General features: G+C 31.5%; 1 protein-coding gene and 1 long non-coding RNA gene across 2 annotated transcripts in view; both read right to left on the bottom strand.

Annotated features, from left to right (window-relative positions):
• Nucleotides 1-9,725: 9,725 nt before the first annotated feature.
• On the bottom strand, nucleotides 9,726-13,858 carry LOC112010016 (probable LRR receptor-like serine/threonine-protein kinase At3g47570). The gene is made up of 3 exons (XM_065779235.1): nucleotides 11,127-13,858; nucleotides 10,487-10,900; nucleotides 9,726-9,777 (listed from the first exon to the last, which is right to left on the bottom strand). Exons 1-3 carry the CDS (start codon nucleotides 13,816-13,818, stop codon nucleotides 9,761-9,763), a joined length of 3,123 nt encoding a protein of 1,040 aa, XP_065635307.1. The 5' UTR covers nucleotides 13,819-13,858; the 3' UTR covers nucleotides 9,726-9,760.
• Nucleotides 13,859-22,867: 9,009 nt separating this feature from the next.
• The window catches only part of LOC112010038 (uncharacterized), a 6,255-nt gene continuing 3,261 nt past the window's right edge, over nucleotides 22,868-25,861 (bottom strand). The window contains exon 2 of the long non-coding RNA XR_010631221.1: nucleotides 22,868-23,910. This is a non-coding gene — a long non-coding RNA (uncharacterized LOC112010038). The remainder of the gene's footprint in view (nucleotides 23,911-25,861) is intronic.

Below are 25,861 nucleotides of genomic sequence, written 5' to 3'. Positions count from 1 at the left end.
CTCTTGACAATGAGTGTTGAACTTGTTGGGCTTCTGAGATCAAGCAGTGTATGGATGCAACAACAGTGAACTTCTTAGATCCAACAGTTAAGGGAGCAAGGGACCCAACAACAGATGGTTTAATTGTGATTTGATTTGATTTCTAGACTTCAAGTAGGTTCAAATAAGAAAGAAGAAAATTTATTAATTGTGATTTGATTTATAAAAAATTAAAAAAATAAAAAGGGTAATGGCTATAACCCACTAACAGTAAATAACATGCTTTTTTACTTGACACTATTTTTTGTTTGTTAACCTTTTTTTTTAATTTTATTTTAAGAAATACTTGTTTACTTTAAACTTTATTTACATTTTTTGTTTTGGTTCATGGGGCATATTTATTTGGTTTTTTTGGTTAGGGATTAATTTCTAGTAAAGTATATTTGTAAGATATGAAAATAACGAAGCATCTTAAATAAATAATGGTTTTACTTCAGTGAAATTGGTATTACTTTATTGTTGTGTAATGAATATAATGAAAGTGGATGAGCTTACATTAAACTCGCCCCCCAAGATTCGATTATGGGTTTTGTCCTTGGTCTAACATGTAAAATGTGGCAAAAATTATGGTAATTTATGTGATACTAGAACTACTTTTATATTATTACAACTTACAACTTTAGTTATGGGATTGAAAGAGTATTATTATGATACTCTTCCTCATGCAAAAGAGATAGAAGATGAGGTGATGTGTTTTTGACCACTAGCTATGGACGTGTAATTTCAAATAAAATAAATGGTTTTCAGTAGTGTTCATTCCATTGTCTGCCACAATGAATGTATTGAAACTTGTAGATAGAAAATAGAAGAAAAATGCGTAGCTAAGTTGTGCTCAATTAGGCAGTGTAATCCACGTTGGTTTTCTATTATTAGGTTATGTTTGGTAACCCTTTTGATTTTCTATTTTCAAAAACTTATTTTTAGAAATAGAAAGAAAAAAATATTCTTGTATTTTTGAAATAAAAAAAACATGTTTGGTTGGTTGAAATTATATATAAAAAAATAGTTTTTTGAAAAAGAAAAATACTAAAATATGTTGTTTCTAGGACTCAAAATCTGATGCTAACTCATTATATGGGACGGATTCATTAAATCAAGTGTGTTTTTTAATTGTCTTTTGAAAATTAAAAATTGAAAAAAGTCTTTTGCCTGTTTTCAATTTTCTTCACAAATTGAGTTTTGAGAATAATTTCTACTTTCTATTCATTTTAAGTTGCCAAACAAGTTTTTTCATCTCAGAAATAGAAATTGGTTTTGAAAATAGAAAATAAAGGGTAAAAACAGTTACAAAACTTACCCTTATATTCTGGCACTGATATGATTAAACTGACTACTTTTGCGCATCATTTTTTTTTACTCAAAAAAAAAAAAAAAAAAAAAAAACTAGTTTTATAAATTGTTGAAGTGAGATTTTTTTTTTTGTTATAGTTAAAATGAAAAATAAGAGATTTGAATTCTAGATATTTTTATTGAAGATAACAAAAGATTCTAACAAGAGGTGAATTTTATTTTCATAACATAGTGACTCAAAACTGTGTGATGTTCAAAAAATAAGAAAATAATATAGACTACATGATACTAATCGTAGTATTTTAGACCTAATTTCATCCCTAATATATTGGGTGCTATTCTGTCAAAATAGAGGGTTTGATTTCACTGCTTAAGTGCTCAAATTAACCTTCTAAAAAAACAAAGGTCCTCAAATCAAGCACATGTATAATTAAGAAGGTAGCGAAGAACAAACCACTTGCGAACTTGAGCGATGTGGTACACATCATACCTAATCTTTTGGATTAGGAGGACTAGAAGGATTATAGTGATTTCTTTCTTTTCATTTTTTTTTTTCTTCTCTTGACAAGGACATTTGATAATAAATCAAAGTGGATGAGCCTTCCTATCTACCTCGTTCAATATTTTCTAAAGCTTGTAACCCCGCTCAATTTTAAAAGTCAAATATACCAAATGTGAGGTTAACACCAATTTTTAAAACTTGTTAAAGTGGTTGATTGTAAGTAGTAAAAAAAGTTGTGATTTTATGTAAAAAGTGGATAGAAAGTATCCATCACTCATAGTGTATGACTTTCCTATATTATGAAATTGTGTATGAAATTGACGTGTCTTAGATTTATAAAAATAGTTATGGGACATATATATTTATTTGGCTTTTATGCAATGGCGGAGCCACACACAAAGGTGGGGGCCAAGGCCCCCCAAAATTTTAAAAAATCATTTTATAGTATGTATATTATTTACATTTTAAAAAACGTAGCTTGTAAAAATTGAAGTTGGCCCCCCAAATATTGAGTCATCTTCAACCCCCCCCCCCCTTTTTTTCTTTTTAATTTACAAACCCCATTAATTCTTCCAAAACAAAACCCTAGTAATGGCATACGACTTTAAGCATGCTTCGGATATAAATTTGACTTTGCTTAATCACTTGCACAGTATGATTTTTTTAGATTCTTATACAGATGAGAGATTTAAACTCTAACTATGTTCATTGAATACAAGTATACAACAAAAAATCTCAATAAACAGTTAATTTTATTTTCATAGCATAGTGACCCAAAATTACATGATGGTCACGAAATAAGAAAATAATGAAGACAACATGATACTAATCATGAAACCAACTTTCCATACAAATTGATTAATAAAATAATGAAACCGACTTTAGTGAGAACGTTACATAGTTTTGGGCCGTTATGCCATTAAAATAAAATATAGTTTTGGGATACATAGATGTTGGGGGTGGGGGGATTTACTGTGTAGTCGTTTTGTTTAAAGTCAGTTAGGCTTGGTTTTGACTAGAATTTTCAGGATTTGGGGGTTTGATGATGATATTCCTGATTCCTTATTAGTTGAGCTGCCAGGTGAATGTGCTTTTAAAGTTACTATTGAGAAGCCATGGAAGCACAACAAATGCTCGCATAGAAAGGTGTCTGGCTATTATTTACTACATACCTTAAAAAGCCAGTTAAGGTTATTATACCAAAGAATGGCGGTCAACCAAGTACCTCTTCACAGGCTTCAAAAACAAAGAATACAAAGAAGAGAAAAAATTTGAAAATTGCATTGTTGTTTTTTTGGATTATATTTGTCATCGTTCTCATTTCATTAGATTCAACAGAAAAAGTATCGGATTGTACATATTTACTCATTTTCCAAACATAAAGAGAGAAATTGGTAAGAAGATAAATGTGGAAATTATGAACTATTCTAAACATAAAGGAGGAAAGCACTTTTTTCCCAATTATAAATATCTACATAATCATATAATACCTAAAATTATAAAATATTATATAAGATAAATATAAAAATAAATAAATTATAATATAACTCTAAATGAACCTAATTGTTAAATATATGTAAGTTGCATTATGTTAAATTTAACAACCTTATTTATACTAATTTTCTCATTTTCGGTAATTTACACCTCAAACTATAATTTTAATAGGTACTAGCCAAACAATCTGATTATTGAAACAAAAATTTTTAACAACCTTAATTAAAGGTTCTAGCTTTTTCAAAAAGTCCATTCTGTCAAAAAAAAAAAGTCCATTTTCATCAAGCAATTATCAATATCACCATTTAAAAAATAAATCCCAGCCAAAATCACCCTTAAACTTGGTTATATACTTAACAATTATTAAATATAAAAAATGACACCCACAAGGCCACAACTCACTACACTACTCATGGTTCGTTTGGATTAAAAGAGAATGAGAAAGAGTAGAGTAAAGTACAGTAAATTTAAATCAAAATTAACTTATTCTCAGCGAATTCTATTCAATTCAAATGGGCTCTTAATATGGAAATCTGAGATTTCATATCAGATTTCATAAGTTAGTTTAAGGAGAGGCTAATGTAAATTGTCTCTGCTTAGAAGATATGCATAAGGTGTCTAGTTTCAACAAGTTGGCTCCAAAGTATTTTTCACTTATGTTAAATGAAGGCGTGAGAGTTGAGACCATACACAGTTGCGTGCGTGAGTATTCTTCTTCTTTTTTCTTTTTTTCTTTTTTTTTTTTTTTTTTTGCTGAATGCGTGCGTGAGTATTCAAGACATGCAAAGATACCTTACATATATGAAAAGCCCACATTGTACAAGGCCCAATAAAACTAGACCGCAGAATGATTTGGACCCAAAATATCATAAGATACATGAATAGAATTAGTTGTGGTTTTGGATTAACTTTTTTTTTTTTCCCTACAAAGTTGAAAAATGTACCTCTGTACCTAAATAATTTTAAGTTTTAATAAGTTAAATTAAAAAAGAAGTAAAAAAAAAGCTAACGAAATTAAGTAAATCCACACACTCTTATAGTATTCTTCTGAAATGTCACTGAATATAGTTGTTTTGTTGAAGCCTAGTTCCATTGTTTCCGCGGGAAATTTAATTAGGGGAAAAAAGTGGTAGAGAAAACTCTATACCAATTTATGGGATGTTATAAATCTCATGATTCAAATTCAATATTACAAATGTAAAATTGTATTCAGTTCCACATTATTTATTTACTTTTTGAATTTGATAGTTACTTTGAAGTATTGGAGATTTGAATCTTAGATGTCATGAACACATTAGAATGTGTCAACTAGTTGAACTACAAAATTCTTAACAAAATAAAATTTTAACGATAAAATAAACTTGGAAAAAATGCCAAGAGACCTCCTAAACTTTGAGGCAGTGACCAAAACACTTCCTAAACTTTTGTTTTGGCCAATTTGCACCTTGAGCTATACAAGCCTGCCAAATAAAGCCATCCGTTAATCTCTGTGTTAAGTGACTAACGGAACACAACACACACGTGCGTTTCATTTAAATAAAAAAAAAAAAAAAAAATCCATCACATTCTAATAGAGAGTGCATCGCCTGAGTTTATGGTTCTGCCGCCGTTTATATTATCTGCCACCTATCATCGTCTGTAAATCTGTAGCCGTTATTGCTACCTATGGGTAAGAGGAAAGAGAGTATGTGAGCCTGAGAGAGAAACCCAGATTGGAGAAATCTATGGATTAATTTTAAGAGAGGGAGATAGAGTTTGAGATGTGGAGATTAGATTTGTGATTAGTTCTGACATCTGAGAGGCTAGAGCTTGAGAGTTTTTGGCTATGGAGGCTACAGATTGGCTAGAGAGAGAAAATTGCAATAGAAAGAAATTGCTATAGAGAAGCTAGAGAAGAGAGATGGCTTGGTCTTAGGAGCCACAGCCGGCAGTGGTGGTAGCGGTCTTGAGTCAGCCATGGTGACTGACCTGTGAGTTTGAGAGAGAGAGGCTGATCTGTGGGTTTAGAGAGAGAAGTTGCATAATGAAGCTTTGGTTTGGGCTTTGAGACTATGCTGAAAACCCAGGATGGTACTTGTCGAACATGATCCGATGGTGGTGCATACCTCCGACGATTCCACAACCTCCTGGATGCTTCCTGTGCTTGCCGATAAAGCCATGTCTGGTGCTCACTATTTATGGCCTCAAACAAGTTTTTGAAACTCTCTTTTATTTCAAAAATAGAACAATTGAAAAAGAAACTCAATCCAGGGAAGTGATATAAAGAATTTTAAAGTAGCCGTGATAGAAGGATTAGAAGCTTATGATGAAGAAAAAAGTGACAAAAGTGATGAACATGTTGAAAACACATCTATATAGTGTCTTCACAAATGTGCTTTATCTTTTGACTTAAATGAAGCTAGTTGTTAAGACGATGGTTATTTTGCCAAGGTAGGTTAACTCAGCGTTGAAGATGATGTGGCGTGTCCATGCTTCTTCCTATTCCTCTTCAAACGTGTCGCCATTGTTAGGATCTCTCAATCGGTTTGGAATTTGGATAGGTTTTTTTTTTTTTTTTTTTTTCATATATATAAATGAAGTGCACGTGAGTTCCGTTAGTCACTTGACAGATAGATTAACAAATGGCTTTATTTGGCAGGCTTGAATAGTTCAAAGAGCAAATTGGCCAAAATAAAAGTTTATAGGGTGTTTTGGTCATTGCCTCAAAGTTTAGGGGTTTTTTTTTGGCATTTTACCCTTATAAATATCCAAATAATAATACAATACCCAAATGATAAAATATTATATAAGATAAATATGAAATTAAAATAAATAATAATATAATTGTAATTAAACTTAATTGTTAAATATATGTAAGTTGCATTATGTCAAATTACAAATTTATCCTTACTTATATAAATTTTCTCATTTTTGGTAATTTATATCTCAAACAACAATTTTAATAGTTGCTAGCCAAACAATTTGATTATTGAAACAAAACTTTTTCAAAAAGTATGGCCCGTTTGGTAATGTTGTTTTAGTAATATTGTTTATATTTTTTTTAAATACATGTAGGTGAAAATATATTAATGTTTAAAAATATATGTAATGTTATTTAAACATTGAAATATGTTATTTAAAATACAGTACCAAACATCCTGTATATTTTCATTAAGCAATTATTGAAATCACAACTTTTTCAAAAGGCCTAGTCAAAATCACCCGTAAACTTGGTGATATGCTTAACAAATATTAAGTATAAAAATGACACACTGAAAAGCCCACAACACACTACTTAGTACGGAAATCTGAGAAGATATGAAATTTCTCTCATCAGGTAGGCACAGTGGAGTCTCCAACATTTCGACAAGATTCATAGAAATGTTAATTTTGTTGACCCGATTGAAGTCATTGATTTTTGGAGGCACTGTTAAATGGTAAAATTATGAAACTGTGAAGACTGGAGAGGATAGTCAAGTGACAAGTTAGTGCAGTCGGTTGAGTTCATACAACAACCTCTTTACTAGTGTTGGTCTTTTTGGACTTTCTTAAATATGTATATTATCAGATATGGGGCCAAAATTATAAAGTTATTTAAAAATTTTCAAATTATTTTGGGTATTTCCAAAAAAAAAAAATCAATTTTTTCAAAAATTTTGGGGTGGCCAAGGCCTCCCTCGGTCCTTAAGTGGCTCCGCCACTGTGCTAGACATAGGATCTGGTTTTAACTTTTAACATAAAAAGCAAAGATAAAGGTATTATAATGTCTCTTTTAAGAACTCCAAAGATAATAATTTATATATATATATATATATTGTAAATAAGGATAATAATTTATTAGGAAAAATAAAGGGGAACCGAACTATCATCATCCTCAACCAAGGCCCAAAGAGGGGATGTATGTGATAAGTTGGGGTTTCCAATTTGTATGAAAAGAGGCCAATCAAGTAAGGAGACATTGATGGTTTTTACATCAAGAGATTCAAGACATGAAAAGATGCTTTACTAATATACAATCTTCTCACTTCTGATCATCCCTTTGGTTTTTCTTGAATTGCAAATTAATCGATTTCTTCATGAAGATTAACTAATAAATATTATTAATTTAAATATCTATACAGTGATGCACTATTTCAAATTTAAAATAACGTTATATTTTGTATACTGTTAAATTCATAAAATAAAATATAAATTAATTCTGAAATAAAGCCTCTCTAGACCCAAGTGTTGAAATAGGCCAAATAAAATATAAATATTCCCATGGCTTTATACCATAAGAACCCAATGTTTCCCGAATCCAAAATCCAAAATGTCATAAATGGGTCCAAGGATACTGGTAGGTCCAACCATACCCCAATTTTTTTTTTTTTGTTTGTTTGTTTGTTTTTGGGGGGGTGGGGCGCTCAAAATTATACCCAAGTGTTGTTTGGGTCTGAAATTCCATAATTTAAAATGAATGGAATTGGTGGGTCAAGCTTGGTTTCAAGCGATAATTTAGTAGTAATGGTATTTCAGTTTTCTTTAAAAATCGTGGCTAGGGGACATTCTTTTCACTGCTAACCATTCACTGGTTTTTCTTTTTTCTTTTTTCTTGAATTGGAAATTGATCAATTTCTCCGTTAAGATTAAATATTAGAAATGTAAATATACATCTAGTGTTGCATTATTCAAATTTTAAAATAACTTTATAATGTGTATACTGTTAAATTCATAAAATAAAATTTAATTAATTACGAGATGGACTCTCTCTATTTATTTCAAGTATAACTTCAAAAGATAATATCTGGAAAGCCAAAAAAAAAATCTCGCTAAGCATAAAAAGGCTCTCATTCCAAGATCTGTAAGCAACTATTGGGTAATTCTTAATAACCTTAATGGTATGATCTTGAAGAATGTATTGCTTTTTCTTGTATGTAATCATCAAATTGTGGGTGACAAACATATGATTTAGTGCTAATAATTTGTAATGACAAAGGAACTAACCATTATCAAACTAGAAGCCTTGTTGGCTAGCTGCTGGTGCTATTTAGGCCTCCAAGATGTAACATTGCTTTGTGAAAATGAAAGCAAACAAAAGAAAGAAGACAACAATTTTAACGTGGTTCGGCCATGAAAGCCTACATCCACAGTCTCTCTATTATTTTCTTTTTTGCAGTGCAAAAATCTAGTATAGAGCTTTGTTAATTAATTTATATATACAACTTTGGGAAACAGAATCCCAACACTTATACAATCTATATTCAAGATCACATTCATTACCTTCCTCTTGTATTTGATTTTGCTGATGACACAGGATATAACTTTGTTGATTGGGTTGGTGCATTTCCGTTAACGATTTGGTCTTCCTCAATAGACTGGGTTGGTGGACTTTCCTTAAATGTTTGATCTTCAACAAACTTTGCAGTTTGCACCACAACCCAAAGGATCATCAAATGATTCACAATCAGGAAGAATGAAGTATCCATCACAATCTGTTCTTCTCAAATGTCACCAAGGATACAAGGCATCAAGCCCTACATTCAGCTTAGAAAGAACTTAACAACTAAGATATTTATAGAACTAAAATTTAAGATGCCAACAAAAAAAGGAGGATTGAGAGAGAAAGTCCCATCTTGTCTAGAACTTTCAGCTATACCATATACCCTTCAGGCCATCACTATATATTTGAAAGTAAGTGCAACAGGAGAAACAGTACAGTAAAAAGGTTCAAAGGGTTTTTTTTTTTTTAACAAATTCAAGTACGGACTAAATTATAAATTTCACTCTCTAAATTTAGCATGCTTTTATTATTATTTTTTTTCCATAGTTTCATTCTATTTATTTTTCAATAAAGTTCAACTTTAATTCGTTTTTAATTTTCAATATTATCATTCCGTCTGCCCTTGTTCAAAGTCTCTTCAATTTTCAAATCTTAAAAAAAAAAAAAAATTGAAATATATTAGATAATACTGTTTAAAAGAAATATCCTAAACTAGTGGTTTTTAATTTTTTTTTTTTTTTTCTTCTCTTTTCCTCATCTTCATCTGTGTCTCCATCACTTCGTGTCAAAACTTTGTTAAAGCATATTGGAATTCATTTTCTACATGTGACCTAGGCCATAACCAGATAATCAATAGTACATTACAAATACAGAGAAAGTTAAACAAGAAAACTATGACAAATACAAGAGAAACTAATACGCGATTGCTAAAAGAAACATAAGGATATGCTACAAGCCTGATTAATTTGCTCCAACATTATACAAAATCAAAACCTCATCAAGTTATTATGGCAACTTCCAATAGGATCATTGGCCCTCCATACCTGCATTCAAGGAAAAAAAATTACCTTTCTAATTCATTGAATTAAGGGAAATAATTTCTAAGAATAGGAAGAACATGCTTTGGTTTTCAAAATAAATTGATGCTGTGCGGTGAATGAAACCTCATAAAGTCATTATGGCAACTTCCAAAAGGATCATTGGCCCTCTGTACCTGCATTCAAGGAAAAAAATTATCTTTCTAAAACATTGAATTAAGGGAAATCATTTCTATGTATAGGAAGAACATGCTTTGGTTTTCAAAATAAGTTGATGCTATGCAGTGAATGAAATTTTCCCTTCAAGAGTAAGGAATTGAAGAACTATTTTAGTTTTAGTCTTGCTACTAAGAGAACTCATAATAATGCAAGATGGTTAAGTTGTTGAATCTCAAACTAATTTAATGTTCTATGGAAGTGGTTATCCAAGTACTTGTGAGATATTTAAGATTATAAACAACTAAATCGTTCCCAGTAATTTAGTTTTACCAAATACTAAATTAAGCCTATGTCTATGTCAAAGTCATCAAAGGCATACTATAAAAAGTACAATGTAAACACGTGCCAATAATCTCAACCACACCAATAGGTATCACCAAATCAAAAATAGCTTAAACTTCATTTTGATTTTTGTGTTTTTCAATAAACATTTGAAGGGGGGCAGGGGACAAAAAACAAGCTTATTCTGAATCATAGAAAACAAATTGGATGAATAGTACCATCTTCTAATCAAATTTCTCATGGCATCAATATTATCAATTTTGCTAGAATAAAAGAAAGTATGTGACAAGCACATGGCATTGTGAAGGATATATGATCCCCCTCCCTCCATAAAGGTTTGGAGTGGGTGTTAGAGCAACAAGTACTGTGTCATGAACAATTTACCTGTAAGTTGAAGTCTTTCTCGGCATATTCTTGTTCTGAGGAGCTTTTCTCTAATCAAGTGCAATTGAGCTACAACATCACTAATGTTCATCCTTTCTCTTGGAGATTCCATAGAACAAGAAACTCCTATTTCGAATATCAAAATCAAGCACTCCAGAATTTTGGGATGTCCTATTCGATTTTGAATGTGAGTATCATTTGTCCTTGTTTCCATATCTTCACTTTCCCAAAGAATAATAGGATCCACAATGTTACTCACTTGTTTAGGCAAAGCTCCTGTAACGAAATCATGAAGGTTTAAGTTGTCTTTGAAAATGTTATCAGTGGGCCTTTTTCCTGTGAACATCTCCAATAATAGTATGCCATAACTGTAGACATCACCATAAATTGACACCTCGTTTCCCATACCATATTCTGCAATTGCACATAAATTTACAATATGATTGATCTAGTTTCATATTAAAAAAAATATAGTAATACAAGTTTCAAAGAGCTCTTTAGTGGCATATAAAAGGAAAAAATAATGACAAGTGGAAATTTCTTTCAGGACATGCTCCATCTTCTAAAAGGCTTGGAAGTACATTAAGAAATATTATGAAAAGAAAAGAATTTAATGTTCAAAAATGGAAAAGATATTCACCTAGAGGAGCATAACCAATTGTTCCTCTTAATCCGATAGAGCTTGATTGATTAGTGAAACACTCTTGGGTAGCCTCCCGAAGGAACCTTGCCAAGCCAAAGTCACCAACATGTCCAATCATTTCGTCATCGAGAAGAACATTGCTAGGCTTGAGATCACAATGAACAATTGGTGTATGGCAATGATGATGAAGATATTCCAATGCATGTGCAACATCAATAGCAATATTCAATCGTTGAAGAAGATTCAAATTCATTTTTTCCTTAGGAACCTCATTTCTTTTTGAAACTGGATGCAACCACCCATCTAGGTTGCCGTTAGTCATGAACTCGTATACTAATGCTTTGAAATCATGACCTTGATAGTCAGCACCTGAACATGCTGTGAGTACCTTCACTAGATTCCGATGTCTGATATTTCGCAAAGCCTCACATTCAGCAATAAAACTTTTGGAAGCTCCATGGTGCAAAAGGTTGAGTACCTTAACAGCAACTTTACGACCATCTTGATCAAGAATTCCTCTATACACAGATCCAAAGCTACCCACACCAATTAAATTAGTGGTGGAGAATGCATCTGTAGCTTTGAGGAGACTATGGTAAGATACATTCAAAAGTAAATTTCCTGAATTACTTAGAATACTTTCTCTTCTTTTTCTTTTTAAAGTGCGGAGAAGTAAAAATAACATTACCAAAGTTACTCCAAGAAGGCCAGATAATATAGAGATTATTAGCTTCAAGGAAGGAGTCAACTTCCTCTTCTTGGATTTATTGTATTTACATACAGGAAGATGAAACTTAGGCATGCCTCCACAAAGCTTACCGTTCCCCTTAATCACAGTTGCACTTGTGTTCTTGAAAACTCCATTTGTTGGTACCTCACCGTCAAAATTGTTATAAGAAAAATTCAATAACTGCAAGAAGATAAAGCTGTCCAAAAATTTTGGAATATTTCCAGAGAAATTGTTTTTAGAAAGATCTAAAACTTGAAGACCCCTTAATGATTCCAAAGATGAAGGAATGACCCCTTGAAAGAAGTTGCTTCTCATTGCAAGAATTTCAAGTTTTACACAACTACCAATACTTGCAGGAATTTCACCAGACAACATGTTTTCAGAAATATCAAAGTGCTCTAGATTTTTTAAATTTGCTATTTCCATGGGAAGGACTCCAGTAAATTTGTTGCCTGACAAGTCTATATCATATGGTGAGAATGAGAGACTATTGACTAGAGATGACATGGTACCACTAAGATTGTTATAGGCAAGATCCAATACATTCACTTTTTGAAAGTTGCCTAGGCTTAAGGGGATACTTCCTTGAAGATTATTATTCTTTAAAAACAACCTTATCAAAAGAGTTAAATTTCCAAGAGAAGATGGAATGTTCCCAAAGAAATTGTTTTCCGATAAATACAAATATTGTAACTTTTGTAGCTTTCCAATTTCAAAAGGAATATGACCTGATAATTTATTATTCCCCATATCTAGTGACCCCAAATTGGTCAAATTTCCTATTCCAGTAGGAATGTTTCCAGATATGTTAGTACCATATAGATTCAGAGCTTTGAGAGTAGTTGAGAAATTGGCAATGCACTTGGGCAACTCTCCCCCAAAGTTATTGTGGTCTATCTGTAAAGTGGTTAGATTTGTAGAATTTGTCAAAGAACAAAGAAAACTCAAGCCATTTGCCCCTCCATTTCCAAGCTCGTTATAAGCAATGGAAAAAACTGAAACTCTATATAACTTCTCGAAAGAAGGAACTCTTCCTCTTAGTTTATTGTAGTTAAGATCAAGTCCCTCTAGATTCGAGGCATTAGATATTGAAATAGGGATAGGTCCAGTAAATTGGTTTGAGAAAATGCGAAATCTTTCGATATTAGGTAGGGTGATACCTATATCCAACGGAAGATGCCCTTGGATTTGGTTGCTTCCTACAGTAAACACAATTAACGAAGACAAATTGAAGACTGAGGGAGGAATTGTTCCAGACAACCTATTTTCAACGACACTAAAAAACTTAAGTTTCGTCAATTGGCCAAAAGAATGGGGGATACTCCCACCCAAGTTATTAATAGCTGCACCAAACGTTTCTAGGGAGGATAAGTTGCCAAAAGAAGGTGGGATACTTCCTGTCAAATTATTTTCTTCAAAAGAAACGAATTGGAGTTTTGGCAAAGTGCCAAGAGTTGTAGGGAGTTCCCCATCCAAAAGGTTGCGACCGAAATTAATTTTTTTGAGGTTGGTGCAATGGGATAAATTACTTGGAATTTTGCCGCTAAGTGTGTTATTGTACATTCGTAGGATCTGCAATCTGCGTAAACGGTCAATTTCTGAAGGAATTTCATTATGAAAGTTGTTGTTTGAGAGTGTTATATTCTTCAAAAAACTTAAATTACCAACGTGTGGTGATATGGAGCCTACCAGTTTCGAAGATGGCAGGCCCAACACAATGACCCTTTGATGTCGACGACCACAGGTAACCCCTTGCCATTGACAAAAGTGGAAGCTATCATTCCAAGAGCTCAAAACCTGGAGAGGATCGTCAGTGATCTTGGCTTTGAAGTCAAGCAACGCCAACCGGTCGGTCTCATTATTCCCGCCAACAACAGAGGTGACTAACAAGCCACACCACCAGAGAAGGATAAAAGCATGCATGAAAAAAGAAGATGAACTCCATTGGGAAAGCCTCATCTGCAATATGGTTGAAGAGGCAGTTGGTACAAGTGTGTATTGTGAGGGAAGGCTAATTTGGCTGTGTATAGAATCTCAAGCAGTGGCAAATTTATAAAGAGAGCAAGGGAGAAGAAATTTGGTGCGAGAATTTTGGGGTTTATAGACGATTTTGCCCCCTCTATATTAAACGAAAGGTGTGTTTATTTGGTGTATTTTAAGTTTTAACAATTAAGGATTTGGAAGTGCAGCGTCCGTACTGGGCTGAGCCCAAAATACACGTTTCCCACACGCTTAAGTCTGATTAAGAGACATGGTTGCAGATGGTTGGCTTGAAAACTTTAGAAACAAACTCATTGATTGAGCTATTCCATCAAGTGTGGGCCGGAACTCACATGTGCCACACACCCAACATCTTTTTTATTGTTAAAATTTGATAGTTGCAACCAAAAAAAAAAAAAAAAAGGATTATTCGAACCATAACTCTCATAAAGAAACAGATAATACTACACAATTACAAGATTCTTAAGGTTTATTTGAATCTTTTATTACTAAAATTTTAAAAAATATGAAAATAATTTTTAAATGTGTGAATATACTGAGAATTTAATTTTAATTTTTTTAAAAAAATATTTAGGCTCCCGTAAATAGTTCATAAGACCCACAAAAAACGCTAGACACGCAAAAATGCTGGACGTGGCGCTATCCAAACATTACTTAGTATAGTTATTTTTAAGTAAGATTTTTCCATTTTTAATTTTAAAAATTTTCTTTTTGTGTAAGAAATGTAATAGGTGCTATCAAAAAACTTCTATAATTTCTTTTTGTGTAAGAAATTGTAACTGGTGCTATCAAAAAACTTCTATAAGCGATAAATGCATTTGGAAAAGAATTAGACTACTCATTTTATATAACTTTAGGTCTTTTAATCAAAGTATATTCGTCTATTTCTAAAAGCTCTTTATAACTTGTAGTTTTGATAATAAATCTATACCACAAAAAATTTCACCTAAATGTTTATTTTTTTACTAGTAACAAATTTCTTAAGAGATCCTTTTTTAGATTCAATTAATTCTTCTATTCTCTTTTTTTTTTTTTTTTTTTTAAGTATGCATATTCATATTTTTTAATATACCTTTATAGGTTAAAAATATGTAGAAATAAAATAAACAAGATCTACAATAAAAATTCTAATCCAACTAGGATAAAATAATCTACATTGGAAAATGAGTGTGAGTTAAAGAGGTTTAAAGTTTGTACTGTGTATCTAAGAGTTAAGCCTTTTTAGATATACACCACTATAAATTTCTTTAAAAAACTTCTCCCTTCTCCCCGTGTGTGTGTGTGTTAAAAATACTTAGTATTCTTCAAAAAAAAAAAAAAAAACTAGGATAAAATAAATTGTAAAGTGCAGTACAATAAAACTTTTTTTTTTTTTGACAAATTACAATTTACCCACCTATAGTTTGGCCGAAATTAAAGTTGCATACCTGTAGTTTGAAATTTGATATTTTACTCACCTGAGATTTGACTGAAATTTAAGTTCTCTACCAGTAGTTTGAAATCCCATGATGCAAGTCTTCCGTCAGTTTCTTTTTAATCTTATTTGATCTTGTATTTTTATGTTTTTTGTGTTTTTAGAGGAGAGAGATATAAAAGTGGCGCAAAATCAAATATTTAGCCATGTTTTTATCAAAAGTAGGTTACGAAACTCTATCTAAATATATGTGGGTGAAACTTTCTCCTATAGATTTGAACTTTGGCCCTTGTCCCCACTACCCACAAGCACTTATACTTGTGAAGTGACCATCATGCCAAAAGTACACTGTTATAAAACATAATTTATCAAATGCACTATATATGAGAGTTTTACTTATTGATGGAAATGCACTAGTATTTGTTTCAAATTGAATGGGTAATTCCGTCAAATGAAAATATATAGAACAAAGTTTAGTTACAAAATTAATTGTAGCCTAAGAGTACAACCTTACTCAATATCTTTTTATTGGAGATGAATTTGATAAATCCACCATTGGATTAAATTTTCTTCTTATATTTTCCATACTTGCAAAATTTCTAAAAAATTAAAAATCAATAGTTATGTCATCAATAAAATATTTAAATTGTAATTTTTTGTATTTTATATTTATGCGTAAAATATAATATTATAGATTATATAGTAAATAATATTTTATTAGTACAAAATTTGACGTGTGTATTAAAAACGTAAGGACCATGCAATTCAATAGTTAGCTTTTTGAAATATGTAGTAATGTTAATGATATTAAATAAGGTTATAACCTTAGGCTATAACCAGCTTTGTAGCTAAAATTTGTCCAATAATATATTGTCAATTTCTTAAGTGTGAAGCTCTCTCTTGGAAATTTGAACCCCGGCCTTTGCCCCCCACACCCCACAAGCATTTATACTTGTGGAGTGACCATCGCACCAAGAGTGTGCGGTAGTGGTGTATTTTAAGTTTTAACAATTAAGGATTTGGAAGTGTAGCGTCCGTACTCGGCTAAGCCCAAAATACACGTTTTTAGACTTCAAGTGAGGGGTGTTTGGTACAACTATTCAAACACACATTTTCAGTTTTTAAACAATATTATACGTATTTTCATACATTTTTTCATTTACACATATTTCCACACATATTTTCAAATAACAAAATACCCCTTAGTCCTCGAATAATCTATAACTACAAGAAAATTTCACCATTTGAACTGAATTTTTATGTAGTTTAAAAATACTTTCATCAACGAAAAGTCTCTTAGAAATATAGTTAAAAATGTCAAATAACAAATTTCATTTTGAATTAAAAATGAGACTTCTAAAATTTAGAATTTTTTTTTTTTTAATTTCATCTTTTTATTCCCTAAAATTTAGCATTTTTTATTCATTTTTCATCCAATAAAAGTAAAACAGCCCCCAATTTTAAAAAATAAAAAACTAAGAGAACTTCTAAAATTCAGTCTTCTTTCCCATTACATTCATTTTATTTTTTCTACCCAAACGTTTCTCTATATATCACTATACCACTTTCAAACACACGTCCAAGAAAGAAATTACAGTTGCTTATTTCTAAAATTTATTATTTTTATTTGTTTGTAAAAAAAATATATTTTCAAATTATAATAGATTCAAATTGTTAACCTTTAATAAAAAAAAAATAATATATATATATATATAGAGGGCTCTGAGCATGAGGCTAGTAACTGACTAAAGTAATTATATATGTAAATCAATTTATACCGAAACTTCAATTAACAATACACCTCTACGATCATTATGTGTCCTGAAGATTAATTATGGACTAAGACCATAAATAAACCACTGGTTTTCTATTCACACTTATTCACCTAACCCATTGGTTAGATGATAAAGATGCCTCATGGACCTACATGTCATGTTACTTTTCTTTTCCTTTCTTTCATTTATTTTATACATACATACATATATATATATATATATATTTGTATAAGTACCTCAGTTTTAACTTTTAAATCAGCAAACATTTTTTCAACAGTGTCCAGAGTTTTGGATTGAGAGGTTTTAAACTTGAATTTGTTATCAAAAGTGGGTAAATTAACAAAGGCTTCTCAGTTTTAATAGAAATAGGTTTTCAACAGAAGCAGACTTTTCAATAGTTTTTTCAACAATTTTTTCTTCAATACGATCAAGCTGTTGACCGATAACATGCAAAGATTCATTAGTAAAATTTTTTTGTTCAATAATACTAACAATAGGAGTTTTATATAAGAATTTGAAAGGATAGCTTTAACATCAGTTTTGTCAGCAGTTATCAAAATAGTGTCAAGAGGTGGATGACTAGACCTAACAATGGTTTGTCATCTTTAACAAAATTTGATTTCTTTATCACATTCAAATGATTTTTGAAACTTCATCTTTTGAAACATAATAATTTTCAAGGAAATCAAAAACAAAATATGTTTTTTCAATTGAAGCATTTTTGCTTTCCATTTTCTTTTAACACGGTCTTTTTCAGACTGAGCAAAATTATTTTGGAAATATTTCCTTTGGTTATTTTTTGAAAGCATGAACTCATTGAACAAAGAAACCATATCAATTTCAAAATCTCTATTTAAAACAGTCAAAACTCTCAATCGGTTAACATTATTTTCAATAGGAGGAAATTAGAATCAGATGGACAAATAGATCCAGTATCTTCATCATCTTCATTGGCAGGTTTGCCATATGGAGAGGAAGATTCAGGTTTAGTAGAATAGTAGACAGAGCTGATTTGGGATTTATCATTTGAAACACTTTTAATTTTAAATCAGAGGGTTTTTTCAAAATTCTTTTGCAAAAAATCATTGAGATCTTGATCTCGTTTTGAAATACTTCAAATCCAGCAAAGGAATGTCTTCTTCGTTGATCTTCAAGGGTGGTTGAACATTTTAAAAACTTATTTTAACAGTCCATCAAGATATTGTTGAATGTTTGTGAGATCTAGCTCATCAAAAACAGGTTTAGAAATAGGGGATTCTTGTTCCAACAACCATTCAGTGGGAAGCTTGACATCTTGCCATTGAATCATTTTTGGAACTTAAACTTTAGCATCAGGAGTAGAACATTGAATTAACATAGTTTTACCAGAAGGTTCTCTATGATTTAAACAATCAGGATTTAACTGAGTACCCAATCTGTAATAAATGCGGTAGATCAAAGCAAAAGGTTTACTACTTCATCCATGATATAACGGAAGAAGCAATATTCAGAGTCAAAGCTTTAATAATATTAGGATCATCTAAAGCAAGAGTAAGATCAGGATAACAGTTAAAATAACAGGACCATCATACAAAGAAGTAGTAATCATTCCAAGAATGCTGTGTTTAAAGTGCTTAAATCTAGCATCTCGCAAACACATGAGAACAGAAGCATTGATACCTTTTTGGGTGAGTGGTTTAATAGCAACTTGAACCATACCAATATGCAAATAACTTTGTTTTTTAGCAATGAAATCATTAATATTTCTTTTGGAAAACAAGCAACATTTTTCATGAATTTTCGAAATAGAAAATATTTGTTCAATAGTTCTCACTTTGTAAATGGGGTGAAAAGTAGTTTCAGCCCAACTAGTTTTGTAAATGGTTTTAGTATCAACTTTGGGAATGTTCCATTTTCGGAAATTGGAAGCTCATTATCTTCAACAGTGTGATCTTCTTCATTTACAATATCAGGAGGACAACCAGTCTCGGAGCTGATAGAGGAGTTGGATCTCCACAACTAATCCATACTATCCTAGTTTTAACACTTAGTTATCATGTTTTTTCTCACAANAAAATGGAAAAATCTTACTTAAAAATAACTATACTAAGTGTATGTTTGGATAGCGGCCACGTATAGCGTTTTTCCGCGTCCAACATTTTTTGTGGGTCCTATGCACTATTTACGGGACCCGCAATACTTCTTTTCAAAAAAAAAAATTTAAAACTCAATTCAACGATATTATCCATACATTTAAAAATTATTTTGTTATAATATTTTTAATTTTCAACAATAAACAGTATCTAAACAGACTCTAATAATCTTATAATTTAGTAATATTGTCTTCTCATCTTTATGAGAGCTATGGTTCAAATAATCTTTTTTTTTTTTTTCAACTATCAATTTTTTAACAATAAAAAAGATGTTGGGTGTGTGGCACACGTGGATTCCAGCCCACATTTGATGGAATAGCTCAATTAACAAGCTTGTCTCTAAAGTCTTCAAGCCAACCATCTGCAACCATGTCCCTTAATCAGACTAAAGCGAGTGGGACACGCTGAAGGAAGAAGAAAATTGGCTAAAGAAAAAGAAGTTGGCTTTACAAAAGTCAAAGCTTGTGTGCTTGCATTTATGTGACTTGATGTGAAGAGTATGTCTCTTAAGAACATGTTGAATAGATGCTCTGTATCTATTTTTTGGAGTAATTTATGTAACTTGATGCGAAGAGTATGTCTCTTAAGAGCATGTTGAATAGATGTTCTATATCTATTTTTTGGAGTAAAAACACCACTATTCACACTTCAATAGATTCTCAATTTTCACTTTTTAGATTAGATTTGCTACTGTATTTCTCTACAAATAGAGAACGGTGTAACTTTTACTATTCATACTTCAAATATTTTTTCTATTATAATAATCAAGTATTGAATAAAAAAAAATATTGAAAAATAAGTAATTGTTAAAAAATAAATAAATAATAATTAAAGAATGAATAAAGAAATATTTCTATTTAAATGAGATGAAAAAAAAGACAAAAAATCTGTTAGAAAATATATTTAAAAAAATAAATAAATAAAAACTAAATATTATTATTTATTATTCAAACAATATAAAAATTTGACTAATATGTTAAAGATGGTCTAATCAGACTTAAGCGTGGGACACGATTAAGGAATAAGAAAATTGGCTGAAGAAAAAGAAGCAGGCTGAACAAAAGTCAAAACTTGTGTGCTTGCATTTATCGTGACTTAATGTGAAGAGTGTCTTAATCAGATTTAAGCGTGTGGGACGCGCCGAAGGAAGAAGAAAATTGGCTGAAGAAAAAGACGTAGGCTGTACAAAAGTCAAAACTGGTGTGTTTGCATTTATTGTGACTTAATGTGAAGAGTGTCTCTTAATCAGACTTATGGCTTGTTTGGAAGTTTAGAGAGGGAGGAGAGTAGAGGGGAGTAGAGGGGAGGGGAGTAGTGGGGAGAAGAGTAGAGGAAAATGATTCCCCTCCACTTTGTTTGGATGTTTTTAAAATTAATAAGGGGGAAGGGAGTAATTAGCCCTCCCCCTTGTGTAATTTTGTTAATATAATAAGGGTAAATTAGGTAATTTACTTGGTTAATAGTTTATATACTCTACTCTCCCTCCAAATCTCTCCAATTTGGGGGAATTAAAAATGGGGGGCTAGAGGGAGTTGAAACCCCTCCAAACCCATCCCCCTCCTTCCTTAAAAAACTTCCAAACAAGGTAATTAGATTACTCTCTCTCTCCCTCTATTCTACTCCCCCTCTTTTTTTAAACATCCAAATAGGCCATTAAGCGTGTGCGACACGCCGAAGGAAGAAGAAAATTGGCTGAAGTAGGCTAGAGAAAAGTCAAAGGTTGTGTGCTTGCATTTATCGTGACTTAACGTGAAGAGTGTCTCTTAATCAGACTTAAGCCTGTGGGACACGCTAAAGGAAGAAGGAAATTGGCCCAAGAAAAAAAAGTAGGTTGTTCAAAAGTCAAAGTTTGTGTGCTTGCATTTATTGTGACTTAATGTGAAGGGTATTTCTTAATCAGACTTAAGCGTGTGGGATACGCTGAAGGGAGAAGAAAATTGGCTGAAGAAAAAGAAGTTGGATGTACAAAAGTCAAAGCTTGTATTTATTGTAACTTTATGTAAAGAGTAAAAAAGTCAAAGTTGGCGAATGCATTTTTCAAGGAGAAAACATTAGGTCCGGGCGTGGCGTAAAACACTTACGCCACGCCAATGAGAGCTCGACACGTCAAAAAAAAAATAATAATAACACTAAAGCCTTCACGCAGAACCTCCACACAGCAAAAAAAAAAAAGAAAAAAGGCTCCCACGCACACAGCTTCCTTCAATCTCCTTCACGCTCACAAAAAGCCTTCACGCCGAACCTCCACAACCGGCTCGCACGCTCGCCGGTTCAGGCCATTTTCTCTGCTTCCTCTCTTCCTTCACACGCCGAACCTCCAACACCGCCACACAGATCGCCGGAGCAGAACGATTTCGAAGAGGAAGAGTTCGCCGGAGCTTGGAAACAAACCGGAGCCGTGAGGAGCTTTTTTCTGAGGGCTGGGTTTCTTTCTTCGTTCTGTTTGGAGTCTGTTTGGAGAGGGGTTTTAAGTGTGGACTTAGTCTTCTTTCTTCGTTCTGCTCCGGCGATCAGGCTGTGCGATGGTGGAGGTTCGGCGTGATGAAGGAAGCAGAGCTTTTGGAGTGGGTTTACTTTTCTCTGTTCTGTTTTGTGAATAGCGTGAGCTTTGGTTGTTTGGAGTGGGTTTTAATTTCATTTTTGACGTGTCGAGCTCTCATTGGCGTGGCGTAAAACACTGGTTTTACGCCACGCCCGGACCTAATATTTTCTCTTTTTCAAGTCTGCGTTTTTTTTTAGTTCAGCGTCTGTTGCATTGATCATAAGATATGAACAGTATAAGCAGGCGTATAAACAGTAATTAAAATTTAAACAGTAATTTTTTTATTATTTTTAATTTTCAACAAAATAAACCATATTCAAATGCACACTTAAACGTATGGGACACGCTGAAGGAAGAAGAAAATTGGCTAAAGAAAACGAAGTTGGCTGTACAAAAGTCAAAGCTTGTGTGCTTGCATTTATTGTGACTTGATGTGAAGAGTGTGGAAAGAAGAAAGGAAGAAAAAGGTGAAAAAAATAAAAAGAAAAGCCATTTAGCAAGAGAGAAGATTGAAGAGGATTAGGATCTTGTGCAATAGTGCAATTCAACTCATTTGTCGCACAATTTTTTTACTTTTTTAAATTTTACTTTTTACAAAGTTCTTTTTTTTTTTTAACTTTTTTTATAGTCAAGTTGAGATTGAAATTTACTTTTTGCAACTATCAACCTCAGCCATTAAAAGCAATTGCATATTGCACTTGATCTCAATCCGAGTAAAGATAAGTCACAAGTGAGTGAGACTGAGGACATTGCAGTCTTATAGAACTGCATGAGTGAGAGCAAGCAAAAGAAAAAGAGAAAAATATAAAGCAAGAGAAAATTGTGAGAGATACACAGTGAAAAAGAGAGCAACAAGTGAAAAGAAAAAGAGAGTTTTTTTTTTTTTTTTTTCTCAAATTGAATCTTTAAGTATTGTAATATTTATTTAATATAGAGAAATTATTCAAAATTTGTTTCGTAATTTTTCCCTTGGAGAAAGGGTTTTCTACGTAAATCTTTGTGTTCTTGTATGGTTGTACTTCCGCTGTACTTGCTGAAATTTATTCACAGTTATATAAAATTTTTTCCCAGCAAAAGAGAGAGAATGAAAAACTAGTAAATTAACCACATTATGAATTGAAAGAAAATATTAGCAAAACACGAATGGAAAAAATTAAATACCAATTATGTATTTCATAAAGCCAGAAGATTTGGTGTTAAATAAACAAAATTTCTAACATGTATATATTACAAATTTGTTGCTCACAGTCGCATCTAGTTCTAATTCCACAAGACATGCATGATGGTTAATGGGTCTCCAATCTCTACATGACCACATTCATTTTTTTCTAAATTTCCATTGCCCACTATATTCCAATCCATCGTATTCCTATGAAGAAATTTTTACCATAGCAGGAAAAAAAATTAATGCTTCAGTTGATTATTATCAGCAAGGACAATTTTTTTTTTTTTTAGATTAATAAATTTGTAATCTTCACCCAAAAGACCAAAACCCACGTTATTGTCTAAGAATATTGGTGTTGATAAGGTTTAATTTTCAGTTGTGGAATGCCGTTTGATGGATGTACAAAATAAGAGAGAAACCATTAAAAAATTAAAAAATTAAAAAATATATATATATAAAATAAAAAATATATATTATTATGTGAATGTTTTCGAAAAATGGCCTAAAAAGAAATAAATTTTTATATTAAAATAAACTAAATTTTTACATAAGATATATTTATTGAGTAATGCTACAGTTACAAACTATTTTACAATATTTTTATAAAATGTTAATGTAACCAACTTCTTATTGGTTTTCATCTAGACCTACTATTAATATCATTTTTTCTTTTATCAATAATTACTCACTATATTAACCATTTGTAAAAAAATTTATAAAAAAATTTGTATCTCTAACGTGATTCATACTAGCCTATAGCCCGTGCAATGCACATAAACTTTTTTTTTCTTCTAAAATCAATTTCACATCATCCTCATGGCCATCGTCAAATTCAAGATAAATAATGAAATAACCTATCTTTGCTTCCCCCCACACCCCCCAAAAACATATATTGTATTGCAAATAATATTACACAATTGCATCGAGGATAGGTTATTGTTGGACAAAAAATGGAGCTTTTTCCATCCTCTTGTGGTGGAAGCTAGTGCATTGTAGACTATAGCTCAATGTTTTGCACTATTCTGCTTGAAAACAATTGAAATCAATAATTAATTCAATTTCTCAATGAATTTGTTTGACTGCCAAATATATATTCAGCTATATATAATACAAACCTCGAACTAAACTGAACAACATAAAATTACATTTAAAAAAGGTAGATTTCTGAATCCAAAATCTTCTCAACTACCTTACCACCTTCGAATCCTCTCACCTCTCCCTCCCAAATTATGAAGCATTTAAAACTTATCCTAGACTCCTAATATTCATAGTAAGGAATATTAAATAGAAAAGCATATGCAAAATTCGGCCTAACACAACCATTTACCCCACTCAATTGAGACATTCATCCAATTTTGAGAATCCCCAAAACAGGTTATTAAAAAAACCAAACACCAAACCCATGAACTTTCATGTTTTTTCTTCACTTCTCACCATACACAAACCATTCACAGAACACAGGCTTCAGAACATTCACCCTTTTACATCAAAAAGTAATAGTTATCCAACATCTATATTTTTAAGGTAAATAATAAGAAATCTTATATAATTTTTTTATTCTATTTCATTAATTAATTTTCCAGATTTGTAGCAAATCTATTTGTCAGGTGAATTATTACTAATACTAATTATAAATCAATCTTAAAAACAAAATCTTTATGGACTTTAAACAAATATCACAAAATATTTTCCTATCCCTCAACAAATACCCTCAATTTCATTAGCCAATCAGCCATGAAAATAAAATTATGTAAACACAAAATCAACTAAAATATTAACAAAAATAATTAGTTTTAAAAGGAAAATAATTAATTAAATTCAAATGAAGCATTTGCAATTTTTTCTTTATTTATCAAATATGACCACCTCATTCTTTGACATTACAACATCATTGAAACATTATCTAGATTAAAACAACTCGTATATATACGTGTGTGTAGCAACAGTAAATAAAAAAACAAAACAAAAAAAAGGCATAGTTTGACTCAAAGCAGTTTTGGCATTATCCATAATTTTTTCCTTATAGGAGATGGGACAATCCGATTTGTGAAAGACACATCAAACATGTTTTTATGTTTTTAAAAATGCAGTGAGTACATTTGATCAAGTAATTTTGAAAACTGCATCATAGTGAATAGTGCAAATGAGAAATAATATAGGCTCAGATGATGCACGTGATGTCTTAAAACTCGGAATTCAAAGTACCATGAATGAAAAATGAAATAGTTATAGTGTGGAATTATGGCCACTAGATAAACTCAAATAGACAGTTAGTTATCATGCAGTTTAATCCATTAATATCTCTCATGACTATGTTAACATCATAGCGCACTACTACTACTGCCATGAAACCTTGCCATTTCTGAGCCTAAGAGAATGCATCAATTCATTTTCCTAAAACACATTAAAACACAAATGTACAATCCGCAAACTTCCCCAATAATGGCGAATTTAATGGCTGTCTCTAAGAGAATACGTCAATCTCAAATCAATATTTTTTTCAAACACATACATGTACAATCTGCAAAATTCCAGATTTAAGTGTTAACATGTTCAGGCTTAAATATTTGTCTAATTTCACCTATTGGAAGGCTAAATTGGCTCCAATGAAAAATGTTGTTTACAAATTGTCAAAAATTTACACATAAGATCATTATAATATGAAAAATATAAATATTAAGAACTAATATATTACAGTAATCATAACGTTCTCTTATATTTGGTTTAATAACTATTACTCTAGAAAAGAATTAGTAAATACTGTAGAATAAATATATCTTCAAGCTTTATCCAATGCCAATAAAGAATGACCCAACAATTAAATTGCAGAAGATTGAAAGTAAGACCAAAATTAGACTATATTAAATGAGTTAAGTTACCTGGGTTGCAAACTCTTATTGACTTTGCCATAAACATCCGTCAAGTTGGGTATTCCAATACCAAACGGAACAATTAATAAATATGCAAATTTCA

Source organism: Quercus suber, unplaced genomic scaffold (genome assembly GCF_002906115.3).
Source record: "Quercus suber isolate HL8 unplaced genomic scaffold, Cork oak 2.0 scaffold_203, whole genome shotgun sequence".
In the NCBI taxonomy this organism is placed as follows: Eukaryota; Viridiplantae; Streptophyta; class Magnoliopsida; order Fagales; family Fagaceae; genus Quercus; species Quercus suber.
This window is presented reverse-complemented; position numbering and strand designations above follow the sequence as displayed.